Source organism: Anser cygnoides, chromosome 17 (genome assembly GCF_040182565.1).
Source record: "Anser cygnoides isolate HZ-2024a breed goose chromosome 17, Taihu_goose_T2T_genome, whole genome shotgun sequence".
Taxonomy (NCBI): Eukaryota; Metazoa; Chordata; class Aves; order Anseriformes; family Anatidae; genus Anser; species Anser cygnoides.
The window spans coordinates 2,265,427-2,291,929 of record NC_089889.1 but is presented as its reverse complement, the minus strand read 5'-3'; the positions used below and the strand labels follow the sequence as shown (position 1 = coordinate 2,291,929).

Sequence of the window (26,503 nt, the reverse complement as noted above, 5' to 3'; positions counted from 1 at the left end):
TTTAGTGCGATTATTGATTCCGTGTGTGCGATTTATTGATTTATTCACTTTTATTTGTGCTTTTCACTCCCGGGGCGGGGCCAGACCCCGCCCCTCAGGGCTTCGCCTCAGAGCCGCGGGCGGCGCCACCTCAGCTCTCGCGAGACTTCGCGTCTGAGGGGGGGGGGGGGGAGAAGGGGCTACAGGGGGCGTGGCCTCACGGCGCACTTGGCCCCGCCCCCGGTGTTAATCAGCCCTTCCCCTCGCGTGACGTCATCAGTTGGCACCGAGCTCCAGTCAGGCCCCCGGGGCCCTCCACAGCCCCTCGGCGCTTCCAGAGCCGCCCGCAGCGCCCGCCTGCGCCCCCCCCTCCCGCCTCAGCGGCGCCCCGGAAAATTCCGAGGAGGCCACGAGCGGCGAGCGGAGACCTCGCGCCTTCCCTCAGCGCCGCCCTTGGCGGCGGAGAGAGCCGCTCGGCGGGCCGCGCCGCCAGGCGGGGCTGCCCGGCGGAGGTGCCGGCGATGCCTGGCTCCCGGGCGGCGGCTCCGGGGCTGAGCGGCGGCGCTGGGCCCGCCCGCGGCCTTCCCTGCGGCGCTGCCGGCCCCCGGCCCGCCCGGCCGGGGATGAGGCGCTGCGGAGCTCGGCCGGGGCTGCCCGTGGCCTAGCGCGGCCCCCGGGCCCTCGCCGCCGCCTCCCGCTGCCGCCTCCGCCGCCCGTTCCCCCCGGTGCCCGTCCCCTGGGCCCTGCGGGAGGATGTCGGGGGAGCACGACATGGACAGGACGATCAAGGTACGGGGGAGGCGGCGGGGGGGGGGCCCGGCTGGGCCTGCGGCTCGGTACCGGGCACCGGGCGGGGGGGGGGGGGGGGGGAAGCGGGGCCGGCGTCCCGGTGCCCGGGGCCGTGAGGTGCTGAGCCCCGGGGCCGTGAGGTGCGGGCTCCCCGTGTTTGGGCCCCGCGGCTCCGGGCGTTCCGGGGTTAGGGTGAGGCCTTCGTGGAGCCCGGCGCTTCCCCGGGGCTCCGGTGCCTTCCCGGGGTTCTGGCCCTTTCCCGGGGGGAGCTGAGGGCGGCTCTGAGGTAAAATAAGAGGGAAGCGAGGCGCCGGAGGCTCTCCGGGGGCTCCTTGCCTTGTGCTCAGCGTTCGCTGTCACACAGACTCCAGGAGCCTCAGTAAACGCAAATAAAGTCAATAAACGCTTCTTCTGACGAGATGGGTTTCGAAAGGATGTACACAAAAACTTCCCACGTATCGGTGTCTGCCTCCTTTCCCTGCCACCTGCCGCTGCGCCTTTATCTGCGCAGAAATAAACAACCCAAAAACCCCGCTCTGCTGCGTGTGCGCAGGCATGGTCCTGTACCTGCCCCCTGCCCCTCTCAGTTCGGAGGGGTCCGGATTGAGATCAGGTCCTGGGAAGTGTTTTGGGGTTTTAGGTGTCGCCTGAGTCCAGAATGTAATTTAGCCCTTTCAGGCGTAACGCAGAGCTCTCTGCTTCGCAAATACCTGGTTATTATTTGGTTATTATTATACTTTATTTCCAACTTTCCCTCGGTACTCAGTGGAAGCGGGGAAGCGCCTTGGCCTGCTTTCGGGTTGCCGGCGCCCCAGATCGCTGACGGCCTGGGAGGACGCTCGAGACATTGTGCTGGGTGCCCTGAGCCTAACGAGAAGGAGTTGAGCTGTTGAAAAGGGCTCAGCCCTTTTAGCTCCCATTAATTTTTTGGAATCGAATGTATTTTAAATTAGTTTACTCCTTTTGCCCGCTGGAAATTAACGTGAGGGGTGATCTTGGCATGCAACCCGAGGTGTAAAGTTCCCATCCTAAAGGAAACGGCAAGGCGTTTAGGCTTGCTAGATGAAATAAACGTTGACGTTTTCAGAGAGCAGCTTTTAATCCGTACATTTGAAATATTTCATGCAGTTTGAGTGTTGTGAACCCATGCTGATTCGTGTCAACGTACAGCCTTGATGCTAGATTTAGAGCTCTTGCCTCTGAGGGAGGAGGAGATGTAAGCGATTCTCTACACTGGTGAACAGCAAAGTTCTCAAATAGCGCATTTCACGTCACTAGGATCGGTGAATAGTGTCTCTTCATTACAGATCATTCGTTTTTACTGCCGAATTCTAAAGCTACTTTTGAGTGAGGATTGGAATCCTAATAAAAATGCAGGGGAAAAAAAAAAAAAGTTGGCTTTTTACTTAAAACGACGGTGAATGCCCAGAATATGAAAGAGGAAATAAATTATCCTGTACTAAAAATTAATGGATCTGTGGTAATCGAACTTGTCCCTCAGGAGCTGAGAACTGCCCGGTCTTATTCTCGTGTCATTTGACTCAGGGAGCACACGCTTCCCAATTCCCGACCATCGTCTTTGTTCTGCCTCGCTGAAATGGGTAAAACGGTCTCTGTGCCGTCGCAGAAACTGTTTTGCCCAGGTTGGGTTTGTGTGTGGGGACGGGATCTCTTCTTAATCCAACCTGTGCAGCTGAAAAGATGGATACAGCTGTGGGGCAGGTGGTTTCAAAGCCCTTCTTCGGTTTTGGAACAGGAGCAGCAGACTTCCAAGCTCTGCTATAAAAACCTAACTGGTTAGTGCTTAATGATGGTGTTTCTCCAGAGCACTTAGTATTGCTTCACCCGTTCAGCAGGCTGGCTGTCTTCAAAAATTAGATGAGCCTGAGCTTGAAAACACGTGCATGAGAAAAGACTCGGCAGTTTGGAAGAAGCCTTTCTCTGCTCAGTAATGCTTTTCTGAAACTGTTTTCATTCAAACTGTAATGCCTTCAGTTCTGTGTCTGAATAGCGGGAAACTTAAATCGGCTTTTCCCTTACATGCCTGTCACAAGTCGGTAAAATTTGTGTTAATTAAATTGATAAGAGAAAGTTTCTTTGTGCTTCTACTTGGAAACAACAAACCGTGTATGATCCACTCTGCCTTTTCTTCCCCTTTCTTTTAAAAGCCTTCCAAAAATCTCCAGTTAGAAGCAAACCTTAACTTCTTCCTTTCCACCTCTCCCGCTGGTCACTTACGATTTATGCAGTGCCCACTCCAGACTGCATCAAAAACGAATTTCCCCATTCCTCTCTGCCTTTACCCTCTGTAATCCCTTCAGGTACTGCCTTAAATACCAGCTTCCCTCCGAAGGGCTGCAGGTTGGGAAGGAAAGCTAAGGAAAGGGGGAGCGCAGACCTGCAGGAAGTTGCTTTGCGGGCGGGCAACTTCGTTTTTTTATCCCTGTGCGTCTGGTGCCAGCTCTCGTTACCGCCCGCTCCTGTCGGGATTTAGCAGGCACCTTTCTGAAAGCTGCTTCTCGACGCATGTAGCAACGCTGATAGAAGCACGAACGTGGAGTTTTGCGGCGTGTGTTACGCCGTGACTCCAGTTCGTGCCGCCGCGGGGACGTGTTGGAGCGTGGCAGCGCCCGGGCTGTGTCGTAACGAAGCCGAGCCCTGTTCGCGTGGATTTGGACGAAAGGATTACGAACAGGAGCTCGGTTCCTTATCAGGCAAGCCAAAACTAGTCACGCGGCGTTGCATTTGCAGTAGGGTGATGCCAAAGGTTTGCAAACCCGAAGAAAGCAGAAAAGTGATTTGCCTTTTTAGTGTATCACCCAAAAGTACGTAAAAATGATGAGATCGGGCCTTGGTATTAATTTGCGATTGCTCATTTATAGGCAGAAAGCTGGTTTTCCCCTTCCCAACTCTTAAAGTGCCCTTTATATGTTTCTGTGTTAAAGCTGCAAGATTTGCTGCTCTCAGTAATCCTGCCTCAAAGTGCTGGGGTGAGCAGTCCCTGCAGCGCAGAGCCTGTTCTGTGCCGAGATACACCGCATTATTTTGTGAGCATTTGCACTTGTGCTTAATTCCCCTTGGGGAAGCAAAACCCGGGCTCTTTCTGCGCTCTGCTATCTTGCAAATCAGGTCTGCTGAGCTGGTTTTTTTTGGATGGGACTCAGTAATTTATTTTTTTTTTTTCATTCTCTTCTCCCTCCCTCTTCTCCTTCTCGCATAGGAAACGTCCATTTTAGAGGAGTACAACATTAACTGGACGCAGAAGCTGGGAGCTGGGATCAGCGGTCCCGTTAGGTAAGGCGCCGCAGGTCTCTCCATGCTCTCAGCCGGGGAGAAGCCAACAGCAGGGTGCTGTGATGGTGCTGAAGGCTCCTCCTGAGCAAATAAACGTCCGTGCACTCCGCGCGGGTCGCGGTGGGTGTGTGAGCGAGGCGTTGGCTTTTACCGGGTATGGCCGAGGAAGGAATTCGGCTTGCTCCCGTCTCGCTGCCGTGCTCCTGAAGCGAGGCAGCCACGGGAATCGGCTGCGAGAGGACGGAGCCAGCAAGCGCTGCTCAGACACCTTTGTCCTCCTGCCGCCCCTGCCAGGGCAGTGCAAAGGTCGGCCCCGGTGTCGTCACTCGGGGCTGCAGCTATTTTTACCGGCTGGTTTATCAGATCCCCGTGCGAGGCCCGGGCAGGTAGTGCCACCAGCTCCGCGCCCAGCACCGAGCCTGCCTGCCCTGGGCTTCTAACCACAGCAGGCACCAGGTGCTTTCTGTAAAACAAAACACGTTCCCCTTTTCGACGAGCTCTCTGCCTTCTGGGAGCAGGGATTTGTGCACAAGCTCCGGGAAACAAATGTCTGGGTGCTCGGCAAGGCGATTGTCTGCTGCCACCATTCGTCTTCCTGCCGAGGCAGTTGCTCTCTCCTCATCCATTTTCTGCTGCTGCACTGCCTGTGATCTTTATGAAAATACCCCTTTGTTCTCGGTGCTGCTCGCTGCCCGTTAACGCGTGGGCCCTCCCCACCGACGCAGCTCAATTGTTAGCGTTAAATGGGGGAAAGAGGGGAAAAAACGCATGCGGCGCAGTTGGCGGCCCCGCCAAAACGAGGATTTCCACTCAGAAACGCCTTATTTATCGCAGGCTGCATCCTCCACCGGGGATGCTCAGGCTGCCACTGTGGGGTTTGGGGTTTTTTTCATCAAGAGTGACCCCTCACGTTGAGTGGACGGGGTGCCTTCAGCTCGCCCGCAGTTGCTCTGAGTTCTCTTTTTGTGCTGCTCAAAACAGAGCTTTGTGTCAGGCATAACATGCCTGAGTGCGTGGCGGGCCGAAAGCCGAGGCTTTCAGGCTGGGACGTGGAGGCAGGTGCCCCGTACGTTGCAGACCGTGGGTATTCCTGTTAATTTCCGTGCACAGAGCAAGCTCGTAACTGCAGATCAATTGCTTGAAGTGTTAACACCCCTGCTGACCGAATGATTTTATTGCTGTAATACCAGAGTCTGCGTGAAAAAATCCTCTCAGGAGCGCTTTGCACTGAAAATCCTTCTCGATCGTCCAAAAGCTAGAAATGAGGTACGGTTCCCGGTTGTACTGCCTGCCTTCTGACGCGCCGCGGAGGCTCTCCCCTCCGGGGAATGGCTGCAGCGGTTCCAAACCCTGCGCTCTGCGGATCCCGCTGCGCAGGATTCCTCCCTTTTGGTCCTCCAGGCCCCCTGGAGCACGAGGTGGTGGGTGAGACACGGGGGGGCGGGTTTCTGGCCCTGAATTTGCCATGGGTGTGAGCTGTGTTTGCACAAAAAGAACCTACAGAGCTGCATTTTAAAGCTAGAGTTCTCCATGCCCCACGCAACGTAACATCAATAGTTTAGAAGAAATTCTGTTTCCATACTTCGCTCTCGGATGCCGTTACCGTAAGAATTGCCAAGAGTGCCTCAAGTTGGGCTCTAAATTGTACGGGTTTGGCTGAATGCGAGAAACTAACTAAGCTCCCCGCTGCTGTTTGTGACTTTCTGTGGCTGACGTGCCAAGGCGTCAGCTGTCAGTCCGTTCAGAATGCCAGGCGTTGGTTCAAGTTGTCATGGAAGTGAAGAAATGGTAACTATTATCCTCAAAGTTTGAAGCAATTTCCGCTTCCTGTTAGGGAGCAAGTTCTCATTTAAAATTCCCGTGGGAAAAAAAGTTGGTAGACGAGGAGCATCAGACCTTGCCCTGACCTGGCCGTCCGGGTGGCTTTAAATTGGGTGGAATTCCTGAGGTCCCTGCTTCAGCGAGTCTGAACAGGTGAGGCTCCGTGTGTCCCGAGTGCTAGACTAGTCCTCTTGGCCCTAAAAGCAGCTGGATTATGGAATTTCGGGTTTTATTAATGAATTTCCAGATACTTGTCAGTTTAAATCGTATTTTTATTGCAGCTTTAAGGCTAGTCCTACCTTGAAATGTCTTTCTTAGCCTGAGCAGTGTAATGGCTGCTGGTCACCCATATAAATCCTTGGGGGTGTTTCTTATTTTTCGAATAACTGAAGGGCAGTTTTAAACTGCGCGTGAGCGGTGCTGAGCACAGCAGAGCCACAGGTGGGCTCCTGAGTGCTGGGCAGAGGGGGGCAGAGCCGCTCGGGCGCGCCGCTGCTTATAGTAACGTTTCTTCCCTTCTCTTCAAGGTACGTCTGCACATGATGTGTGCAACACATCCCAATATTGTTCAAATTATTGAAGTTTATGCTAACAGTGTGCAGTTCCCACATGAATCCAGCCCAAGGTAAGATTACATAGGGTGTGATTCACTCCCACAGCTTGCTTTCCATGTTTAGGCTAAGGTATAGTGGAGTTTGCTTTTTTTTTTTTTTCTTTTTCCCTGATCACCGTGTAACCAAAATGAACATTTATGGAGCTTTCCAGACATGATATTTGTACTTCAGGCTACGCAACGCTTATTACCCACCACCACCCTTCCCTCTCAGTGCCCAAACCTGTGCATATTTAAATGAATTTGCGTCCTTCAGTGCTGGTTTTGAATACATCCTCATTTCTTAGGTCATCCATTGATTCAGTCTGTGATACCTGCATTGTCTTGGAGGACAAAATAGCTTCCAGCTTCTGTCCTGCTTCAATATTACTTTAGTAGCATGAATCGAGTTGTTTGTAACCTTTCAGGGTCCTTCTGCTTTCAAAGCACTGTTAAAGCAGGATTGGAGCTGCAACTTTTGTTGCTACCTGGAATCCTAAGGGAGATCCTTTTATATGATGGTGAGACAGAGGAAAACAGTGCCAGTCTTCCTTTAAAACCAGAACAAAGGAAGAATTGTTTCTAAAAATACCAGGTCCTGCCCTGTAAACCCAAATACATTGTTCTGCTTGAAACAAACATTGCAAAACGTGAACCAGACACGTGATTTTTCATACATTAATATGGCTTGGGTTAAAAAAAAAAGTCTTCATATTGGTTGTTAGTTGAGGCAGGGGGGGATAGCTGGGAGAAATAAAGACCTGGGACTTGTCTTAGTCTGATGATTTTGCTGTGTGGTGAGAACTAGAAGTTAGTTTCTTGAGGATCGCCACACTTTCTATTCCCTGTCCTTCACAACGATGGCAGTAGAGCTGCAAATTGAAATCAGGAGGTGCAGCAGAGTGTCCAGACTCAAAAGCATTGAGGATTACTCTCGACCTCCTGCTTCTCAGTTGCCACGAGCACGGGTAGCACCTAGGCAGCTAGCTAGGCGAGCTGGTGCATCTGCGAGGATGGGCACAGACGGGTGCAGGCTGTGCTCTCAGCCAGCCCGGGTTTGGAAGCTGTTTAACGTGTTTAATGCAAGACTCTGCCTGCCCTGTTATTGTCTGAGGGCAGATGACACACCGATGTGTCTAGATGGCTTCCAGGCCCGGACTGCCTCACCGGTGGAAAGCCTGAGCGGAGCTTGCGTCTGTCTGAATGCATCCACGTAGACGTCCTCGGTGTCTGCTCCAGCTGGAGGTGGGAGCCCAGCACGGAGAGCAAGCTGCAGGCTCCTGGCTGACCATCAGTGAGTCGAATCGTGCTGGGAGCCAGAAAGTCCTGCAGCTTGCGTGGTTAAAGTCAAAACTACTGCCCCAAAATGGCTAGAACGACTGTAGAAGCAGCAAGTGTATGTGTCTCTTTTGGCCTGCATCAGTAGATATGAAGTGTGCATTATTAGCTTAGCAATTATGTTTTTTTTTTTTTGATTATTTTTAATGTAACGACATGAAATGCTTTTAAACAGGGCTCGGCTCCTAATTGTAATGGAGATGATGGAAGGGGGAGAGCTATTTCACAGAATCAGCCAGCACCGGCACTTTACTGAGAAGCAAGCAAGCCAAGTAACAAAGCAGGCAAGTCATAATCCATGTATAAGCAAATCCATGAATGGTAATGGCTAAAGTATTTAACAATTTCCTGGGGCGGGGGGAGTGGGGAAAAAGGAAGCTAAAATAATCCTCCGTTCTGATCCAATGATCATTGCCTGCTTTGTTATAACCTGACAATGCCAGAGTTTTAATAGAAGCAAAGAATCTGAAGGTGTGGGCTAGCTCCGCTGGGTTGGGACCCTGATGTCTCTGCTGTCCTTAGCTCTGCTTTTCCTAACGTGGTCTGCAGAATGAAGAGAACTCTTTTCCCTCACAATCTTCCTGCTGTTTGCCTCGCTGTTGTTCTCAAAGCGTTGCCTCTGATCCTCTGCAGGCTCTCAGCAGATAACGCGAGGCTCCTGAGCTGCGGTTTGGGAATGGCTCTTGGCCGCGCCACGGTCTGAGCGTTTCGTTCGCCCCTCGGGTGGGGTAGCGCAGGCAGTAACGCTCGTGTGCCCCAGGCTGGTGGTTTGGAACCTGGGTGCTGTGTTTGGTTTTGTGGGTTGGTTTTTTGCCTGTCACATCAGGTCCCAAAAGGATCCTATAACTGTAGCTCATGTTTTCTGTGCTCTTCGTTCTGCTTTCCTTCTTCCCTCTCCGTTTCTTTAGGCAGCTCATTCTCGAATGCTGTGTTTTTAGAGGCTCTATGATATTTACCGGGTGTCCATAGGCTGTTTGTGGCTTGGCTGTGAGTACCTTACGCTGCCAGAGCAGGCAGAAGGGCCTCTGGGGGACTCAGTGCGGTGGTTCAGTGTCAGTTTGCCTCAGTTCCAGGTGGGCTTGTTCCCTCTCCCAGCTGTTGGGTGACTTGTGGGGGCCAGCCAGGGAGCCTGGGTTGGTGGGAAGGCTGCAGGAGAGGCGGTGTGGGTGCGTGCTGGGATGGCCTTTCCAGGGAGCCCCGGCAGAGGAGCAGCCTTTTCCTGCAAGGAACTGCAAGGCATAAAGATGTTGCTGTCAGAATGGCTGAGCCCTTCCTTCTGCACAGGAATCGGCACCCCAGCATGAACTGAGGGCCCAAGTTGCCTTCATGTGCTTCTTGCAGAGGTGGTAGTGACGTTCCTAACAAAAGATTTACAAACTAGGTGAGAGACTCTATTGCAGGTACGAGGCAGTGAATGGCCTGTTCCCACTCCAGTGGTCACTGCAGGGAATGAAGGAAAGAGAACCTGAAAGGAGATCTCACAGCATTTGAAGTAAATTGACACGATTGTTTATGAACATACCCCTATCCCGATCTCCTGCTGGGGAGATGATGTTTGGTACTGAGGCAAAATGGAGGGCCCCATCATTTCATCTTAATTTTCTGTCCTGTGCTTTGAGTTTTCTAATGAAATGCTAATTGTGCTGTTACCTCTTTGGCTTCATCCAGCAAAGAAATTAGGAGGAATTACCGAATTCTTGATGGTTTATTGCCATGTCTTTTGAGGGATTTGATTTTGGCAGTGCAAGGCAGCTTCTAGGATTAACCTGTTGGAAAAATCTTTTAAAGCTATGTAAAAAGATGAGATTTGAATTGAATGCTGATTTTGTGTGCGCTTAGGTATTCATGTGCCAAGTAACTCTTTGCATTACTGTTTATACAAATCTACTTTGGAAGAGGCATTAAAGCCTTATTCTTTTACCTGGTGATTCTTCACGGCTGTCTTCAACTACAGATCTTAGCTCCTTGTACCCAGTAATAGTTAAAACCTTGTGAGGCAACCTAATTTTACCTGAGAGCATGCTCTCAGTTTGTTCCTGAGCTGCGTTAACCCTGGAGTTCTTCCGTCACAGTAATTTGCAGTGTTTTAGGGGCTCAGCGCTTTGCCCAGGGTGCTGTGTGTGGGTACAATCCTCCAGCAGGAATACCTCCAAATAAGGGTCGTGGGGCTCTGCCTCACTTTTCTTTCAGTAATGCTATTTAAGTATTTATGCTTTGTTTTTCTTAAAATTGATTGCACTTTTAAATGTACGGTCTGCAGAGCTTTCACGACTAGGTTACAGGCTTCTAAACCATGGCAGCGTAAGCAGTTGTCTTTCAAAGAACCAAGTAATGCATTTCTGTGTCGTACTACGTGAAAGGAATAAACTGCAGGCACTACCTTCCAGAATTAAAGGACAGCGTTGCCTGAATGTTGGCTCTTAAGTCAGTAACAAACGCGATAAAGTATTTGCAGAAATACTGGAGCAAGAACTCACTGGTAAACAGAATGTTGTCGCTGGAGAGCGTGCAAGCACGTTTAGTGGCCCTGTAGGCCTGGCACAGCTTATGAGTGGACACTGTCGTGATCCATTGCACTTCTGGGGGTTGTGGCAAAGCCCTGAGTCGGTCAGATTAAAGAGGTTGGGAAGCCGAATATAACTTAGCTTTTATTTTCCGTTTGCTTTGAGTGAAATGCAAACTGAGTAGCTCGGTCGGTTTCATTTCCCAGTCCTCACGCTTTCCTGCACTATTGCTCTGTATGGCCGGGGTTGTCTTCACTGAGAATCCTACCTAAGTGGAATTAAAAAGGTTGGGGCCTAAGCGGTGTCGGCAATGTCCTTTTTCAAGCTAAAATAAGTCTCCTGAAGCAGGAGTTCTGTAATTGTAGTTGATTTATTGTGCCCTTTTTCAGATAGCTTTGGCTTTGCAGCATTGCCACTCACTAAACATTGCACATAGAGACCTCAAGCCTGAGAATCTCCTCTTCAAGGATAACTCTTTGGTAAGGTTAAGACTTGATATTCTTTTTGTACCGCTGAATTCTGTAAAATGGCTCAATGTTGATTTTCAGAATAGCTTAAAAATGTAAACCGTCATTAATGCAATGTTTTGGTGACAAAAAGGAACGATTTCTTTGGCTTCGTGCTTTTCCATACTCTGATCTGCCTGAAGTACAGATCCGAGAACAGTGCCGCTGGTGTTCAGTGTGGGTCGGGTTCTCCACCTCAGCACAGAATCCTGCTGGGATGAGGAGAAAATTCTTTGCCTACTTCTCCCCCTCGTGTCATCAGGATGTTTTACACGTGCAGCGTAGGTGCTTTGACTGAAGCATGCTACCGTGCTGCCTCTTTCTTTCCTCTCTTGCTCATAACCACCCTGCATACGCAGCGACCTCCCTACAGTGCACTGAGTGCTCTCCAAAGCTGAGAGGGGGCCGCTTTGACCCAGAGCACCCAGGAAGACAAAAATGATTGTTGCCAAGATCATTTTACCATCTTTTAGCTGCTTTGTGGAATGATAAAGGTATAAATATAAAAGAGGAATACATGTGGCAAAGGGAGGATGAGTAGGAAGCCATAAGGAGGTAGTAGAAAAGCTGATTTTATGCTGAAACCTCTTCTCCTTGTTTTAGGATGCACCTGTTAAATTGTGTGACTTTGGATTTGCCAAAGTAGACCAAGGTGACTTGATGACACCACAGTTCACTCCATATTACGTAGCACCTCAGGTAATGAATGATTACAGTTCTAGGTTACAGGGGGATAATGATCTTTATTGCTTGTATCTTCAAAAAAATGTAATTTATAAACCCTTTGCTGTGTTATTGAAGGCTTCTGGGTGCAGGAATCTTGAGTAGATGTATAGGAGCCACCTTTCAAGGTTGAGTGCTACAGTGATGAGATCACGAGGCAGATTTCCCAGACTGAGTTCTTAGTGTTGGCTTCCTGCTGATGCCTCTCGACTCTCCCAGTCCTGACTCCTACCAGTGAGATTACTCCAGCATTTTAAAAACTGGCTTTTCATAGTGTTAAAGGAATTGGTTTGGAAAAGTCCCTGCTTCGCAGTCCTCCTTCTAGCTCAGGCTCATACAAGGTTATGAGCTTCAAAATGACCGTGCTGAGACAATAAGGTGCTGTAAACGCAATTGCTTAGAAGGGGGGCAGTGTCAGAGGGTTACCCTTTGACTTGGCCCCCTTGTCATTATGCATTAGGACATAATTTATAGTTACAGACAGGCTGGTTTTTGTAGTGCTGCTTCACCCACTTTTTCTTTTGTGCTTTGTGTTGAAATCCTGAAGAAAAGATAAGAAAACGGCAGATAAATACTTAATTATGGTACTGAGCATGTCGGCAGCCTTAATGACTAGGAAGAGCAGCTGCAGAGATCAGACCGTGCAGCCACAGCTGAGTGCCCTGAACGCTTCCTCAGCTGGAGCTTTGTGGTGAAGGGCATATGCACTACAGATAGGGTTTTTAAAACCAAGTCAGCTACCAAGAGCATATAAAGTTTTTCCTAAGTATATTTAACCTGTAGGTTTTTGTAGAAACTCACAGATTTGATCAGGGAGGGGCAAATCTGACTTGATTTGTTCATGGGGGAGGCACAAAGGGACATCTCTGGAGCTAGGGTTACCCGCCAAACACACTTTAAATTCCAGTTCCAAAGCAGGGAGGTGTTAGAACTTCTTGGACAAAACAGGTGAGAGCAATTGCTTTAGTTCAGGCACAACCGGGGGCTTCACCTAAAGTAGCAAAATATTTGAGGTGGAGTTTTCCCCCATGTAGTAAGTTTCTGTCTTTCTTAGAACAGTTTGAGTTTGGCAGAATCTTCAGTAGCCAGAATAAATCCACCAGTGGGAAATGACATCTTTGGCACAGGCGTTGTTGTTTGTGGTATCTGTAAATGAGGTGTATTTTGCAATTTTTTTTCTCTCACTGCAACAGGTATTGGAGGCACAAAGACGACATCAGAAAGAAAAATCCGGTATTATCCCCACCTCACCGACACCTTACACTTACAACAAGGTAAGCTATGAAACAGTCTACATGTCAAGGTCTTTAAAGCATATTGTTTTGGCTTTTTTTTCCCTCCACAGGTGTGCCTGCTGTAAATGTAGTTTATAGACACAGTTTATCACCTAAGACAATAAACTTTGTCATCAAATTTCACAGTTATGACCAGGAGCAATAAAGTTTTGATCTCTATGACACAGGTACATTAAAGATACATTAGTATCTTCTCTGTAAACCCATCGCAGAACCTCTCCAGCCCCTCAGCTCCCCAAATCTGCCCTTGGGCAGCTTCCCACCATCACCTGAGCCTGGAGTTCAGGACTCTCTTTGCACTTGGCTGCGTGTTCCTGCCCCTCCTTGCGCTGGCATAAGCCAGCGGGGGTTCCCCTGGAGGACTGATAGGGCTGGAACCCAAGCCAGGAGAGGAGGAAAGATCGGCCGCACAAATGCTGGTGTTGGCAGGAAAGAAATGCTGCGGCTGCTTGAGCAGGGTCAGAGCAAGGCCTTCCAGCCCCAGCCTGCACCGTGCCAAAACCAAGTGATGACAGAGCTGAAGGATGGGGTGCAGTCGAAGTCCGGGCTGCTGCGGCCCTCTTCCCTCCTTTGGTCACGCTGGTGTTGCATGAACACACGGTGATCCAGATGGGAATGGATCTGGCTTTCGGCTTCTTTTCTGAGGTGCTTTTTGGCTGGATCCACCCCCAGCTGGGCCTGTTCTGTACCTCACAGGCAGTAGCTGGTGCGGGGCAGGGAGGGGAGCGTGGAGGGCAGTTGGGAGCACAGCGTCGGCAGCTGTGCAGCTGCGGACCTTCTGGAGCCTCTTCAGCTCCACAGTTTTTACTACAGACCGCTGTGAACAAGTATTTCTGGCAGCTCATTTTTTTGATGGTGTTTGGTATTTCAGTCACACATTCTTAAAAAAGTGACTGTATCTAGTATCAGAGACTGACTACATAGCATTCTTATGTTCTGACGGTCAGAGACAAGGGTTCAGACTACATAGCATTCTTATTCACGTTCTGACGGTCAGAGGCAAGGGTTCAGATACCCCAAGAGACGCAGTGAGCACGCAGCTGGTTTGTGCCTGACACGCTGCCTGTTTCCATGCAATTCACTGCTGCACAGCAGAGCGTTACAGGAGTGTGTTCTGTAAACAAGAGAGCTTGGGTGCTGGAAGTAGGTTGGTTTGGCAGCATCTTGTGCTTACATATTTGCCAGAAAGATATTTTAAAATACACTTTTAAAACAAACTACCAGGTAGAAATAGCAAACTGGTACGTTTCTCTTAAAGGAAAGGATAAAACATAAAGCAGCTAATGGGGAGAAAAATACTTAGTAAATTTTATTTCCGATGTAACTTTGACTTTATGAGAGAGGAGGGGCAAGTCTGTAAAGGTGTTTGGATGGGTCTTTAGGAGGAGGCTGAGCTGTGCTCCTGTTTTTGTAGGGAATTGTGTAAAGCTTTTAACGTAGGTACACCACTGCTTGCTGCAAATTGCGCCCCAAAGTGATCGTTTCCTTGCTTTCAGAGCTGTGACTTGTGGTCCCTGGGTGTCATTATTTACGTGATGCTGTGTGGATACCCTCCGTTCTACTCCAAACACCACAGTCGGACAATCCCAAAGGACATGCGGAAAAAGATCATGACAGGGAGTTTTGAATTTCCAGAGGAAGAGTGGAGCCAGATCTCAGAGATGGCGAAAGACATTGTGCGAAAGTGAGTCGCTTGAGGAAAATGTGGTATTGCTCTTTGCTTGTATTAAGAAACTGGAAAATCACATAAAAGTGCATTGTCACAAAGGGATTATTTTTCCAAAGGCGGGGTAAACTGTCTGCAGAACATACAGCTGAAAAAGTTTCTGTGTTCAACATGAAAGAAGTTTGGTATTTTTTTTTCCCCTCTCTTCTTTTCTCCCTAACTGTTGTGTGCAAATTCTGATGTTTCCCGTGTCTAAAGTTGCTAGAGTACTGTGCATGTAGTCTGTGGAGGGAGCGGGCACGCTGCCTTGCCTCAGAACAATATAGGCAGCTGGCTGGCATGTCTGCCAGCTCTACGTGGGCATCTCCTGCGGCAATGTCTAAACTCCTGTTAAAATCAAGGCCTAATAGAAACTAGACAACTGAGTACAGTAGATCTGTCCCTTAGAAGCCTGTGCACACACTACACAGCCTAAAAGGAGTCGAGAGGGAGGCATGGGAAGGGAGGTGAAGATCTGTCACGAGGTGTCAGACTACGAGATGAGGTTTTCCACTGATATTTTGTTCTAAAAGCTTCTGGGAGCTGTTTTTCATGCAATACACGCCTCTCGATTGCAAACGTTTCACACGTTGTGATCCAGTGATCCTGTTTGAAAGCAACGTCCTGACCTCACTTCTTTTTTTTTTTTTAAAGCAGGAGGGACTTACTGCCTTTGTTTGCATCACCAGAGGAACTGGGAGGATAAAAGCAATATAAATAGAAAAAAAATCAATCCGTTAAACAATTTTAAAACTGTTGCTGTCTTTTCTGATGTAATGTAAAGCCTCCAAGGACTTAGCACCATTTGGAAAGGGTGTTGAGACCTGTTTATAGCAGTGCAGGAGAGCCCGCAATCTTTCAACACACAAACTGCAGGTTATGCTGCAGTGAAAATCCTGTTTAAACCAAGGTCAACAGTCAAAAGATGTAATTGTGTTTTAAAATAGCCGTGAAACTCAGCTCGCGGAATGTTGTCACTTGTATTCAGTTAATTCTCTGAATAATGCTGTCAGGGCTCCCTTTCCTGCCCGCCTGTCTTTTCCATCCGGAGTCTGAATTGGAGTTTGCAGTGCAGGAATACGTTGAGAATTTTGGAGGGTTTTCCACGTTATTTATGTATGCAGCTATCCTTGTGGAGCCTTGCTTTTGGAGGTCACGTTTTGCATTCAAGTGACCGCTTCCTTTCAGGCGTGTCGAGTTGATTTCTGACCTCAAGCTTTACAAGTTGGAGCACTTGAGAATGGATTAGGACTTTGAAAGCCGATGCAGAAGGAATGCATGTGTCTTGGGTCCTGGATTAATTCTGAACCGACGACCTGTTTGGCAGCGTGGCTCTGCCAGTGAAATTTATGAGCTAGCCTGTGGTCCTGCTGACATTTTGTAAAAGTTATTTCCACTTCCTTGGTGCATTAAACAATTCTGCTCTGCAGCCAGGAAGCTGATTTAGAGCATTGTCTGGGAAAGCGCGACAAACTCATCAAGTCATTCTGTTTCTAATTTAGACACTTGGAACAACTTGTCAGCGCTCTGTGTGAAATGTTACTTATTTTTACTAAAGAGTTACGATTATCATGAGAACGTGAGGTTATCCACAAAAACTCTTTCCACGTTCTCGTTCCAGTCAAAATTAACTCAGTGGGCTTTTCCGAGGTTTCAGAATAATGTCACTTTTTATTTCGAGTTGCTGTAGCTTGTCGAAGCATCTGTTGCTTGAGGCTTTTAGAAAGGAAAAAAGCCAAGGGGTTGCCTGGTGAAAGCAGCTAACTCAGACAACAGGTTTCCAGCTTTGAAACTTTGCCTTACTTCGCCCTGCCCGGACTCCTTGGTATGCATAGAGACTGTCACGCAGAGCGTGTTGTTTCCAGTTTATCTGGAAGGTAATTTCCCACATGGGAGGATGTTAATACAGAGTTCAGCTGAGCACAGTATTACCAAAATGGTCTTCCGTGCCTGTCTTTATGCTGAGTTGCTGAATACAGCTGAGTGAGCTGTGAGAGCATCACAGTATCAACCGCAGCAAGGGGCGGTGAGGCTGTCAGAAAGTCAGACTGCCTTGGGGTCAGCTTCGTGTTTTAGTTATTAGGAGTGGTTTCTTTTTTGGTCTCTCTAATGTTTAGAGATTGCTAAGTGCTCTGATCCCAGACAGAGCGGCGTGCTGTAAATCAACAGTGACCGCTTTACGGACTGATTGATTCCTCTCCCAGGCTGCTGAAGGTCAAACCTGAGGAACGGCTGACCATTGAAGGTGTGCTGGACCATCCCTGGCTCAACTCCACCGAGGCACTTGATAACATCCTACCCTCTGCCCAGCTGATGATGGACAAGGTCTAAACAATGTTTTGTTTTATCAGGAATGTTGCACAGAGGAGCTGGATAGCTCCTGGGTGGTTTGAGTGTTTTCTTTCACATAGCGTTCTGCAGACAAAGAGCTTCCCTTCTGCTTTAATGAGAGCCAGAGATATTTGTAAGAAAATGGAAACTGTTTGGTTTGAGGTTCGTGCTAGGAGGAGAAGCTCCAGGACTGTCAGTAAGGAGCAGCTCTGTGCTTACAAGTGGAAAACAGAGTACGGCAGTAAAAATGACTGCGGACTCTTCTGTAGGTCTTTGCTCTTTTTTCCCCATGTTTTATATCTGACTACAGCTATGACCTCATGAATTAGAAGCAAATGAGTACCCCTCCTTGCTTTTTTTAAATGCTGCACAAATAGGAGTACAGTCAGCTCTCATAAGCGTATGAACATGAGACATAGGGATGATTCTTCGTCCTGTTCAGCCTCTGTGAGGTCGGGGTATATTTTCCTACAGTCAGTGATGGCAGTTCTAAACGTGTCTTGTGTAATGCAAGCCTAATTTTTGTTACACGTCTCTGAAATGGATAGGATAAATGAATAGGATTTTGATGCTTTTTTTTTTCTTTATTCTTTCTGTCCATGGCTAACATTGTCCATATATTGTCCTTTAATTCCCAAAGGAGCTAATTAAAACATCAAGCACAACTCTTCTCATTCCAGGCGATGGTTGCAGGGATACAACAGGCTCATGCAGAACAACTGGCGAACATGAGGATCCAAGACCTCAAAGTCAGTCTCAAACCCCTTCACTCCGTCAACAACCCCATCCTGCGCAAAAGGAAATTGCTGGGGTAACTCTCTAAAGCTTTTTCTGAAAGACCAAGATGTCGGCAGCTGTGATGCCTGGAGAGTGGCTCAAAGTGTGTTACGGGTTCATTCAATTGTAACCATGCTCCTAAATTTCTGATTTGGTTTACACGCTCTTCATGCTGAAGTGGATTGCTGGATTCAAGTGATACTAGAATAATGCAGTGCCTCTTTCAAGATCTGCCAGTGCAGGCAGGAAGGAGATGGAGTAGTGTTATTATATTATACAGGCAGTGGAACAGATCCGTTATGAGAAGATGAGGCACACGTTGAGTAGGGAAGGGCAAACTGGGAGAAAGAATTAAAAGAATTCCAAGATTTTTTTCAGATCCTGACATCTGACATTTATGTTACCACAAAAAAAAAAAAAAAATCAAGTAATCTCTCTTTGGGTTACCTGTCTGAAAAATAGAAAAATGTATTTTAGAATTATCCTTCAATTAATTTGAATTAATATTTATTTTTCTTCATATTTAAAGCGGTCTCATAATGCAGCACATTGTAATAATTAATGCTAAATCTGTCTCTCTTTCACAGCTCTCCAGACAGTGAGAGAGCTGTACTGGTACAGTTATGCAACGGGTAACGGACTCGAGTTGCATTCCAATTGTAATTGTTTCCTCCTTGTTCTTCTGCAGCACTAAGCCGAAGGATGGTGTTTACATCCATGACCCGGAGAATGGAAGTAACGATTCCAATGTGGCTCTGGAAAAGCTCAGAGATGTGATTGCTCAGTGCATTCTACCGCAGGCTGGTAAAGGTTGCCACTTTTAAGAAAGTTACATTCGTAAATACGCAAGGCACTGACTTTGTGCTGTGCCTCACGATCAGTCTGGATTAGCAGTGAAGAAGGATAGATGAGCTGTCTTCTTCAAAAAGAAGACAAAGCTCCTGTCGTCCTAATCTGTCTTGTTTCTGTGGACACTAGTTTTAGTGCATGTGTAATAATTAGTGCCAACAGTAACATGTGGAGCTGTTGAAATAACTTTGAGACAGGAGTGTCTGCTTTCAAGCCAACTTCTTAGTTTGCATGAAGCAAGGGGGAGTAACTGTAGGTGGTGTTGTTTACTGAAGCTCTGAGTGTTGCTGAGAGGCAGAATGACAAACCTCCTCATCTTTGTTCTCCTAAACAGGAGAGAATGAAGATGAGAAGCTGAATGAAGTGATGCAGGAGGCATGGAAATATAATCGGGAGTGTAAGTTGCTGCGAGACACTCTTCAGAGCTTCAGCTGGAATGGTGAGGAGCTCCTCTTTCCTGCGGGGTGAAGGAGAGAGAGCAGGGACCTTATTATATGGAAAAGAAAACAAACTTGAGTTTGTGCCACACTGATTGAGGTTTCCACAGTTTCAGCCCTTCTCCAACATGGCTATTTTAGAAATGAGGTTTAAAGTTCTGCTTTAAAATTCCTCTTTGAGGTTCAGGGTAGAGTTTTCAAAGGCACCAAGTCATTTGGGAACTTAATAGCACAGATGGATCATCACTTCAGAAACTGCTTTAGCTGATCCGAGCTGGTTTCCTTCCAGCTGTTTATTATCCTCTTTCTGTTGGAGGCTGCTGCCCTTATCTATGTCAGCACAACATCTCTTCTGTTCAATTTAGAGAGGAAATGGAATTAAACTAGGCCAGCTGCTTTTGGGAGTGTTTGATAGCTCCGTGACAAACCAGGGCAGTGGCACCAGCCAGGTTCACAAGGCTTGGCCATGTCTTTTCCTTATTTTTTTTCTTTTTATTTTTAATTTAAGTTTTTAAGTTCTCTTTTTTTTTTTTTTTAATGGAACTAGAGATCTTAACTGGTTTGGTGGCCTTGCAAATGTTGTCCTAAGTGTCTCTGTATTTTGTGTTCAGCCAGCGTACGATGCCAGCCGTAATTACTTTCCTCCTTGTGCCCAGAACCTGCTGACTACCTCTTCTTTTCCTTTCAGGCAGAGGATTCACAGATAAAGTGGATCGGCTAAAACTGGCAGAAATAGTAAAACAAGTTATTGAAGAGCAGACAAACTCCCATGACTCTCAATAGCTGGAGCTTCTTAATCTTATTTTTTTTACCATTTAAGATTTATTCTTTAACTGTAAAAAGTATTTTTATGTAAATTAATAAATCATAATTATTTCATGAAATTTCCATACTGCTTGAAAATGCTGTATAGATGTAGATACAAAAAATCATTGGTACTGTAATATTTTTTTAAAACTCAGTTCCTTGAGGTATATATGATCACTTACGTACTGTTAATCATGAGTCCCCCAGATGGGGCAAATTATATTGTTAAAGACCATTCTTTTTCTTAATAACCAGTTGCAGAAGCTGCCTTCCATCTGCTATACATACAGCCAGCTGCAGTGACTATATATGTGAACAAGACAGCCACAGTTTCTCAACACCCTGCTCAGTAAGTACTTGAAGCAAGTGCTGTGAAATACAAACTTCCTAGCTACCTTTTGCACCTAAATTCTGAGTCTTTATGTAGAGGCAACAAAATAGCCTTCTGTTTCGCTAGATGACCCAAGAGCCGTGCTTGGCCTTAACAAGGGCACCTGAGTCCATATGCTTGCTGCATTTTTCAGTTCTGATCAGTAGCCCTCTTTCTTTCTTCTGTAACCCATCTTCCTTGGACCTACTTTAAGGCTTAATGGCCATTCAGCATAAAACTCCTCTTTTTACCATGCCGTTCAACGGCAGAATCAAAGAATGTTCTAGTTACTTATGTACAAGTTATTTTTATTTTCACGATGGGATCTTCTGTAGACAACAGTAAGCGTGGGGTCTATTTGTTTTGTCCCCAGATCAGAAGTTCTGTTTCCACCTTCTTTTTTCCACTCTAGAAGATCCAACTTTTGTTTTCAGACTTGTCCTCTTGTTTGAAAGAGATCATCCTGGCAAGGGTCATAGTGCTGCTGTGTGAATCCACCAGTGATCCTTCTCTTGTGTCACCATCTGGAGTCCAAGCTCCCCGTCTCTTTGATGCCTTCGAGCTCCTCCTGGCGGAGCAACAGATGCAGGGCTGCTCCTTGACACATGTCCTTATGCTGCCTGGACCATGAGGCTGCCCAGGGCAGATTCTTACACTAGTCTGGAACATTGGCTCCAAAAGCTGCTTTTTTATTTTAATGAAACAAACAAATGAAAAGAATCTGTACATATTTCTAGTTTTCTACCTTCTGACACTTTTCTTTCTTTTGAGACTGGTCGAAGGCTTTTTATAGAGATATTTTGGTACTAAACCTGTGCAGACATTGAATGAGTTTGGTCTGCAGACTGAAGTGCCAATTCAGGGCTATTAGTAACGACTCTTGAACATTATTGTTATATTTCATAGCTCGTTAATTTTGGGTTTACATTTACAAACCTGAGCCATGAATCTCCCAATCTACTCCTATGACAGTCCAGCCTTGTTCTTTTTTGTCTTTTTTCTATAACAGACTTCCTTGTAACCTTTAGCTTGGATGGCAAACCAGTGTCTGACTCTTTCTATGAAATTTTTTAAGCAGTAACTTAGTTTTTCTACATGAAGGAGATGCTTCATTTCCCATTCTTCGTCAGCACCTTGTCAGCTTTCTTTTAATCCTGTTGAGAGTTTTCCAATGCTTGATTTATTCCACAGTAAGAACCACAGTCCCTATTTAACCATCACTTTCTCTGATGGAAATGGGGAGTTTTTTGCATAAGCCAGAATTGTACTTCTGACACTACATGGAATATTTGTGTACTGACATGCATTGATGACAACTGTAAAGAATTAGCAGGTGACAAGAGTATTTGTCGTTTCTTGGTAGTATCAGCAAGTTTGCAGGCCCTATGTGCATTTCTGTCCTTGCCCTAAATTCCAGGTCATGTCAACATCCATGCAATCTTGAAATGTATAGATCATTTCCTTTTAAACTTGAAATCTGTGTGGTGTGTGTTTGTTTTTCCTCTGGGAAATCTCAATGTGTGGGAACTTTTAAGTATGGAAAATAGAGAAATAGGCAAGGAAATCTCCTGTGTTTGAACGGGAGTGCAGAAAACTCCCTACAAAAGCACTTTGCAGCTCTGCCCTCTGAGGAGGAAGATACTCTGGCAGTTTCTGGGGAGCCAGAACTTCTGAGCAGTAAAATGGATCAGATTGTAGCTACTCTCATTGTTAACACAGTGCATTGAGCAGGCTACTGCCACGCCACAGTCTGCTGAGATCCAAGCAGCTTGTGAGCACTGCGGAGTGTAACACACTGGGACTTCTTTTTTCTCTGGCAGGCTGCTCTAGTGTTAAAGATGACAGTAGCAAGGCTTGTACGCTGATGTGTAATGGTCTTTAGGACATGGCTTCAGCCTACTTCTGCAGTACCAAGAGAGGTTTGTACAGTGGGGAGCACCTTGGAGGGAGAGCAGCTGCTGCTCGCTGCCATCCAAGGCAGCTTAGAAATAAGCAGACGGGATCTGACTGTGTGCCTCCTCTCCTGATGCTCTCCGCACATACACAACAGAGTCATTTCGAGCAGTTACTGGTAGTGAGGTGGGTACACTTGTGATCGACTGTGAGGTGTTTTGGTGTCTGGAGGGAAGTCACATTTCTAAGGGCTTTTGTGATGAGGAACTGCGTTTTATGGGTTTACTGTTGATTTTAGGGTCTGTGAGAAGGAAGAATGGCCTGATCTGAAATGGAGGGAGGGAGGGACAGATTTAAGAAAATCCAATTTGAAAATCCGAGGTCAAATGGTTTTATTTCTATGAGAAAGTTGATTATTTTACTCTTGAAAACAAGTTGTTTTAGATTTCAATATTAAATAGACTTGAATGGATCTAATTGACTTATTTTAAAGTTATATTTTACTTTCTTCTTCCTGTGTCTTGCATTTTTCAGTTGACATAAATGCAAGATAACCTTGTCTTGATTATGTAACATTTTAGTTTGTAATAAATCTACTGATGCTTTACAGCAGACTGTGAATATTGTACATATCTTGAGATGGAAGAGTTGTGTGGGAACAAAGAAGACATTCTTTGTAAAAACACTAATAGGATATGGGAAAGCTATGTAGTTTTTTTTTTCTTAGAGTTTTATTTAAGACAAGAATCTCAGAAATCATTTGACCTTTTCAAAATTTTATGTATATCTGACTTTTCCTGTGACTTGATTATTTTAAGGTATATATGTTAAAAGGTTAGGAGAATTTGACTAGGAGAAAGAGTTTTTGATTGGAAATAGCAACATGTCAAAGTTTTGCTGTCATTACTTCAGGTTTTTCTTTAGGAAATCTGAATCTGTCATCATCTGCCATGTTTAACTTCTGTGTATTAAAATGTTTGCATTTCTCCTTTCCAGTGTTACCTGTACCATGTTAGTTTATTTCGGATCAGTATTATATTGTAAATATTACGCATCAATGTATATAAATGATTTTACTAAACTTAAAAGTTACTGGCTTCTTTTTTTTGGTCCCCAAGTCTCTTTAGCACAGAAGGGGAGAGGACGGCGGTGCCCAGAGCCCCGGGGCTGTGCTGCTGTGCTCCCTGCTGCCTCAGCACCACGAGAAACCGCTGCTGGTAGGCATTTGCTTCAGTAACACAATTCTTTGAGGTGAATGAGCAGCCAACAAGATAGGCTGGGTAAAGCCCTAGGAATTCGTGTGCTCTGCCTGGTGACATAGCCTGAAAAGCGCCTCTAAATGCCATTAGATGGCAGCAGGACATCCCCGCTGCTGCAGGTTAACCTCTGAAGGTCTCTGTTTGTTTTTTTTTTTTCTTGTAGCTACAGCTTCCAGGGAAGGAAATTGTTCTGTGCAGCTCGAGTAGCACTTAGTGTTTATGACATTCCCCCTGTTGAGTGTAACAACTCCTCCGTTCTGCCAAGAGCGTTCCAGGTGTCTGTAGGAGAGGAGGACGACCATGGCAGGGCACTGTGGCAGGAGTGGCAGCTGGTGAGAAACCGGTAGGTGAGAAGTAGGTTGGCCTTTGTTCGGGCTGGTGGGAAGGGGAGTGAGAGAACAATTTCCAAGCATCCCAGGTGTATTTAAGGCAGCCAAATGCTCTATGAAAGTAGAAGAAAAGACCCTTTTGTACTCACAGAAGAAGGTTGCCTGGCCCAAGGTATGCCTCTCCCTTTCCAGCAAGGAAACTTCCCTTGAACGGTTAAAACATGTGATGACAAGCACTCAGCTGAGTGCTGTGCCCTGCAAGGATATCTGTCAACAGCCACTGCAGGCTCTCACCCTGCACCGAACCCATTAGCAACCAAATCCTCATTGTTTTCCTGGTAATCTTCTGTTGCTTTCCACTTAGAAAGGCTTAATCCCCTTTTAAACAAATTGCTGTAGCAGCACTGGTTCATCATGCTCTCAGCAAACAGGGTCAGCCCAAGCAGGGCGCAGCAGGCTCTTAGTGGTGGCATGGGATGGGATTTAACAGGATACTGCTCCTGCTGGTGCCTGGAGCACAGCTCCTGTCCTCCCCGTGGAATGTTTGTGTTCAAAGTGGAGCTGGAGAAACGGCCTCTCCTCAGGCCCTTCCATTCCAGCCGGCCGCCAGCCCCAAGAACGGCTCAGCTTCGCCTCCCACCCCGTGCCAGTGGCCGTGGCTCCAGCCGGACGCAGCCGTGGGTCGTGCCAAGGTATCTCCTGATGGGGAGCAGGGTTCTCCTCGTGCTGGGCTGCTTCCTGCTCCTGGGGCTCCTGCTGCCCTGTGGAGACTGCAGCCCCCAGCCCACCTGGGGCAGCACATCCTACGAGATAGTATTTCCAAGGAAACTTGGCCCCAAGGCAGGGAAGGCCAGCCGGGACAGCGTGTCCTACGTCATCAGCATGCAGGGGGTAAATTATACCATTCACCTCAGGCAGAAGAAAGACTTCATAGTAAAAAACCTCCCGATACTCACTCGTGACTCTCAAGGGAAAATCATGATCGAACAGCCCCGTGTGCTAGCAGATTGCTATTACCGCGGCTACGTGGAAGGCATCCCAGACTCCACGGTGACTCTGACTACCTGCTCTGGGCTCAGAGGACTGCTGCAGATTGGAAACTTGAGCTACAGCATCGAGCCCCTGACAGCTTCCTCCGCATCTGAGCATCTTCTGTTGCAGAGGGAGGTGGCGGTTCCTGGAACGGTGATCTACAAAACACCCCAGAGAGGCAGACAATTTCCAGGTCGTGGTACAGCAAAAGGGCAGTTCCAGCCCTGGGGGCGCATGCGGTATCTGGAACTCCTTGTCGTGGTGGACAAGGAAGGGTTTGACGCTTTCGGTGGACATATAACTAACGTGACGTTGGAAGTTATTGAAATAATCAATCTGGTGGACGGGCTGTTTTCTTCTTTCCGCCTTCGCGTGTTATTAGCTGTGCTAGAGATTTGGACAGAGAAGAACCCTATCAGCATTACCAAAAACGTAACTGAGGTCCTTCACAATTTTAATCTTTGGCAGATCCAGCAAAGCCCTACGCATGTTGCGCATGATGTGGGGTGTCTGTTTGCCTCGTTGGACTTTGGTCACAGCACGGGAGCATTGTACAGGAGCGGCAAATCGAACTTCGCCAGTGCCTGTGATAGAAAACGTGCTTCTGCTGTTGTTTCATTTGCCAAGCGGACTTACGTGGACACTGCTGTCCATGTCGCCCACGAGTTGGGGTATGTCCTCGGCATGGATCATGATGACAAGTACTGCAGGTGTGGAAATGCCTCTAAATGCATCATGAACGCACAGAGCACAGTGAGCTACGAATTCAGCAACTGCAGCGCAAGGTACTATTTTGATTTTATAGCGTCAGGGCGAGGACACTGTCTGAATAACATCCCAGCATCAGTAACGACGTTTGTGCCGCAGCGCTGTGGGAACGGTGTCCTGGAGCTCGGGGAGGAGTGTGACTGTGGCTCAGAAGCACAGTGTAAATTGGACCCTTGTTGTGATAACAACTGCCAAAAGAAAGAAGGAGCCGTTTGCACTTCTGGACTCTGCTGCAAGAATTGCAAGCCTCTCCCAGAAGGAGAAGTGTGCAGGGAGAGCACCGGCCCGTGTGACCTGCCTGAATATTGCAATGGGATATCTGAGCATTGCCCAGCGGATGTGGCCAAGCAAGATGGGACGGTGTGCGCTGAGGATGGCTACTGTTACTCAGGCAAATGCAAATCACGCACGTTACAGTGTAGGAACATCTTTGGCGAGAAAGCAGAGCCTGCTCCACTAAAATGTTACAAGGAGCTGAACATGAAAGGGGATCGGTTTGGTAATTGCTGGGGAGATGGGCTAGATACCAAATTTCAGAACTGTGAGCTAGAAAATGTCCTGTGTGGGAGGGTGCAGTGTACTAATGTCAGGCACCTACCTTGGCTGGAAGAGCACTCAACCATCATTCAAACCCCAGTGGACGGTACCTTGTGCTGGGGCACAGACTACCACTTGGGCATGGACACCTTGGATGCTGGAGCCATTGAGGATGGCACGCAGTGCGGGGTGAAGAAGATCTGCATTAACCGGACGTGCATCCTCAGGGAGAAGTACTTGGCACCCAGCTGTTCTGCCCAGAGAACGTGCGGAGGAAAAGGCATTTGCAACACCAAAGGAAACTGCCACTGCAACAGTGGCTGGGCGCCTCCCAACTGCCAGTTTGTTGGCTTTGGGGGAAGCGTCGACAGTGGGCCTACGCCAGTCACTAAAAAGGGGCTTTTAAAATTCATCGTCAGGCTTACCATGCTAACCGTTACCGGTGTGGTACTCGCAGCACTTGTCATTGACCGTGTGAGAAAGCTCAGAGCATCCCGAGTATTAAGCAGGGCGGTCGGATGCTTTCGGTCTAGAGAACAGGCTCCTGAGGGGATGTGAAGGACTAGGT

General features: G+C 47.5%; 2 protein-coding genes across 3 annotated transcripts; both read left to right on the top strand.

Annotated features, from left to right (window-relative positions):
- The first annotated feature begins 305 nt into the window (after positions 1-305).
- MAPKAPK5 (MAPK activated protein kinase 5) lies at positions 306-23,098 on the top strand. 2 transcript variants are annotated; one of them, XM_066979365.1, is made up of 14 exons: positions 306-768; positions 3,989-4,062; positions 5,253-5,328; positions 6,411-6,508; positions 7,989-8,097; positions 10,707-10,796; positions 11,427-11,522; positions 12,740-12,820; positions 14,338-14,525; positions 16,751-16,871; positions 17,558-17,688; positions 18,343-18,464; positions 18,838-18,942; positions 19,629-23,098. In XM_066979365.1, exons 1-14 carry the CDS (start codon positions 733-735, stop codon positions 19,721-19,723), a joined length of 1,422 nt encoding a protein of 473 aa, XP_066835466.1. In that variant the 5' UTR covers positions 306-732; the 3' UTR covers positions 19,724-23,098. The 2 variants fall into 2 exon arrangements, with proteins under 2 accessions (XP_066835466.1, XP_066835467.1); XM_066979366.1 differs by having other exon boundaries at positions 310-768; positions 18,343-18,458.
- Positions 19,959-26,501, top strand: LOC106031105 (disintegrin and metalloproteinase domain-containing protein 9-like). The gene is given in 5 exon segments (XM_048073840.2): positions 19,959-20,096; positions 23,129-23,227; positions 23,433-23,612; positions 24,198-26,479; positions 26,482-26,501. Coding segments are annotated over 2 exon segments (2,199 nt in total). The 5' UTR covers positions 19,959-20,096; positions 23,129-23,227; positions 23,433-23,612; positions 24,198-24,300.
- The last annotated feature ends 2 nt before the right edge of the window (positions 26,502-26,503 follow it).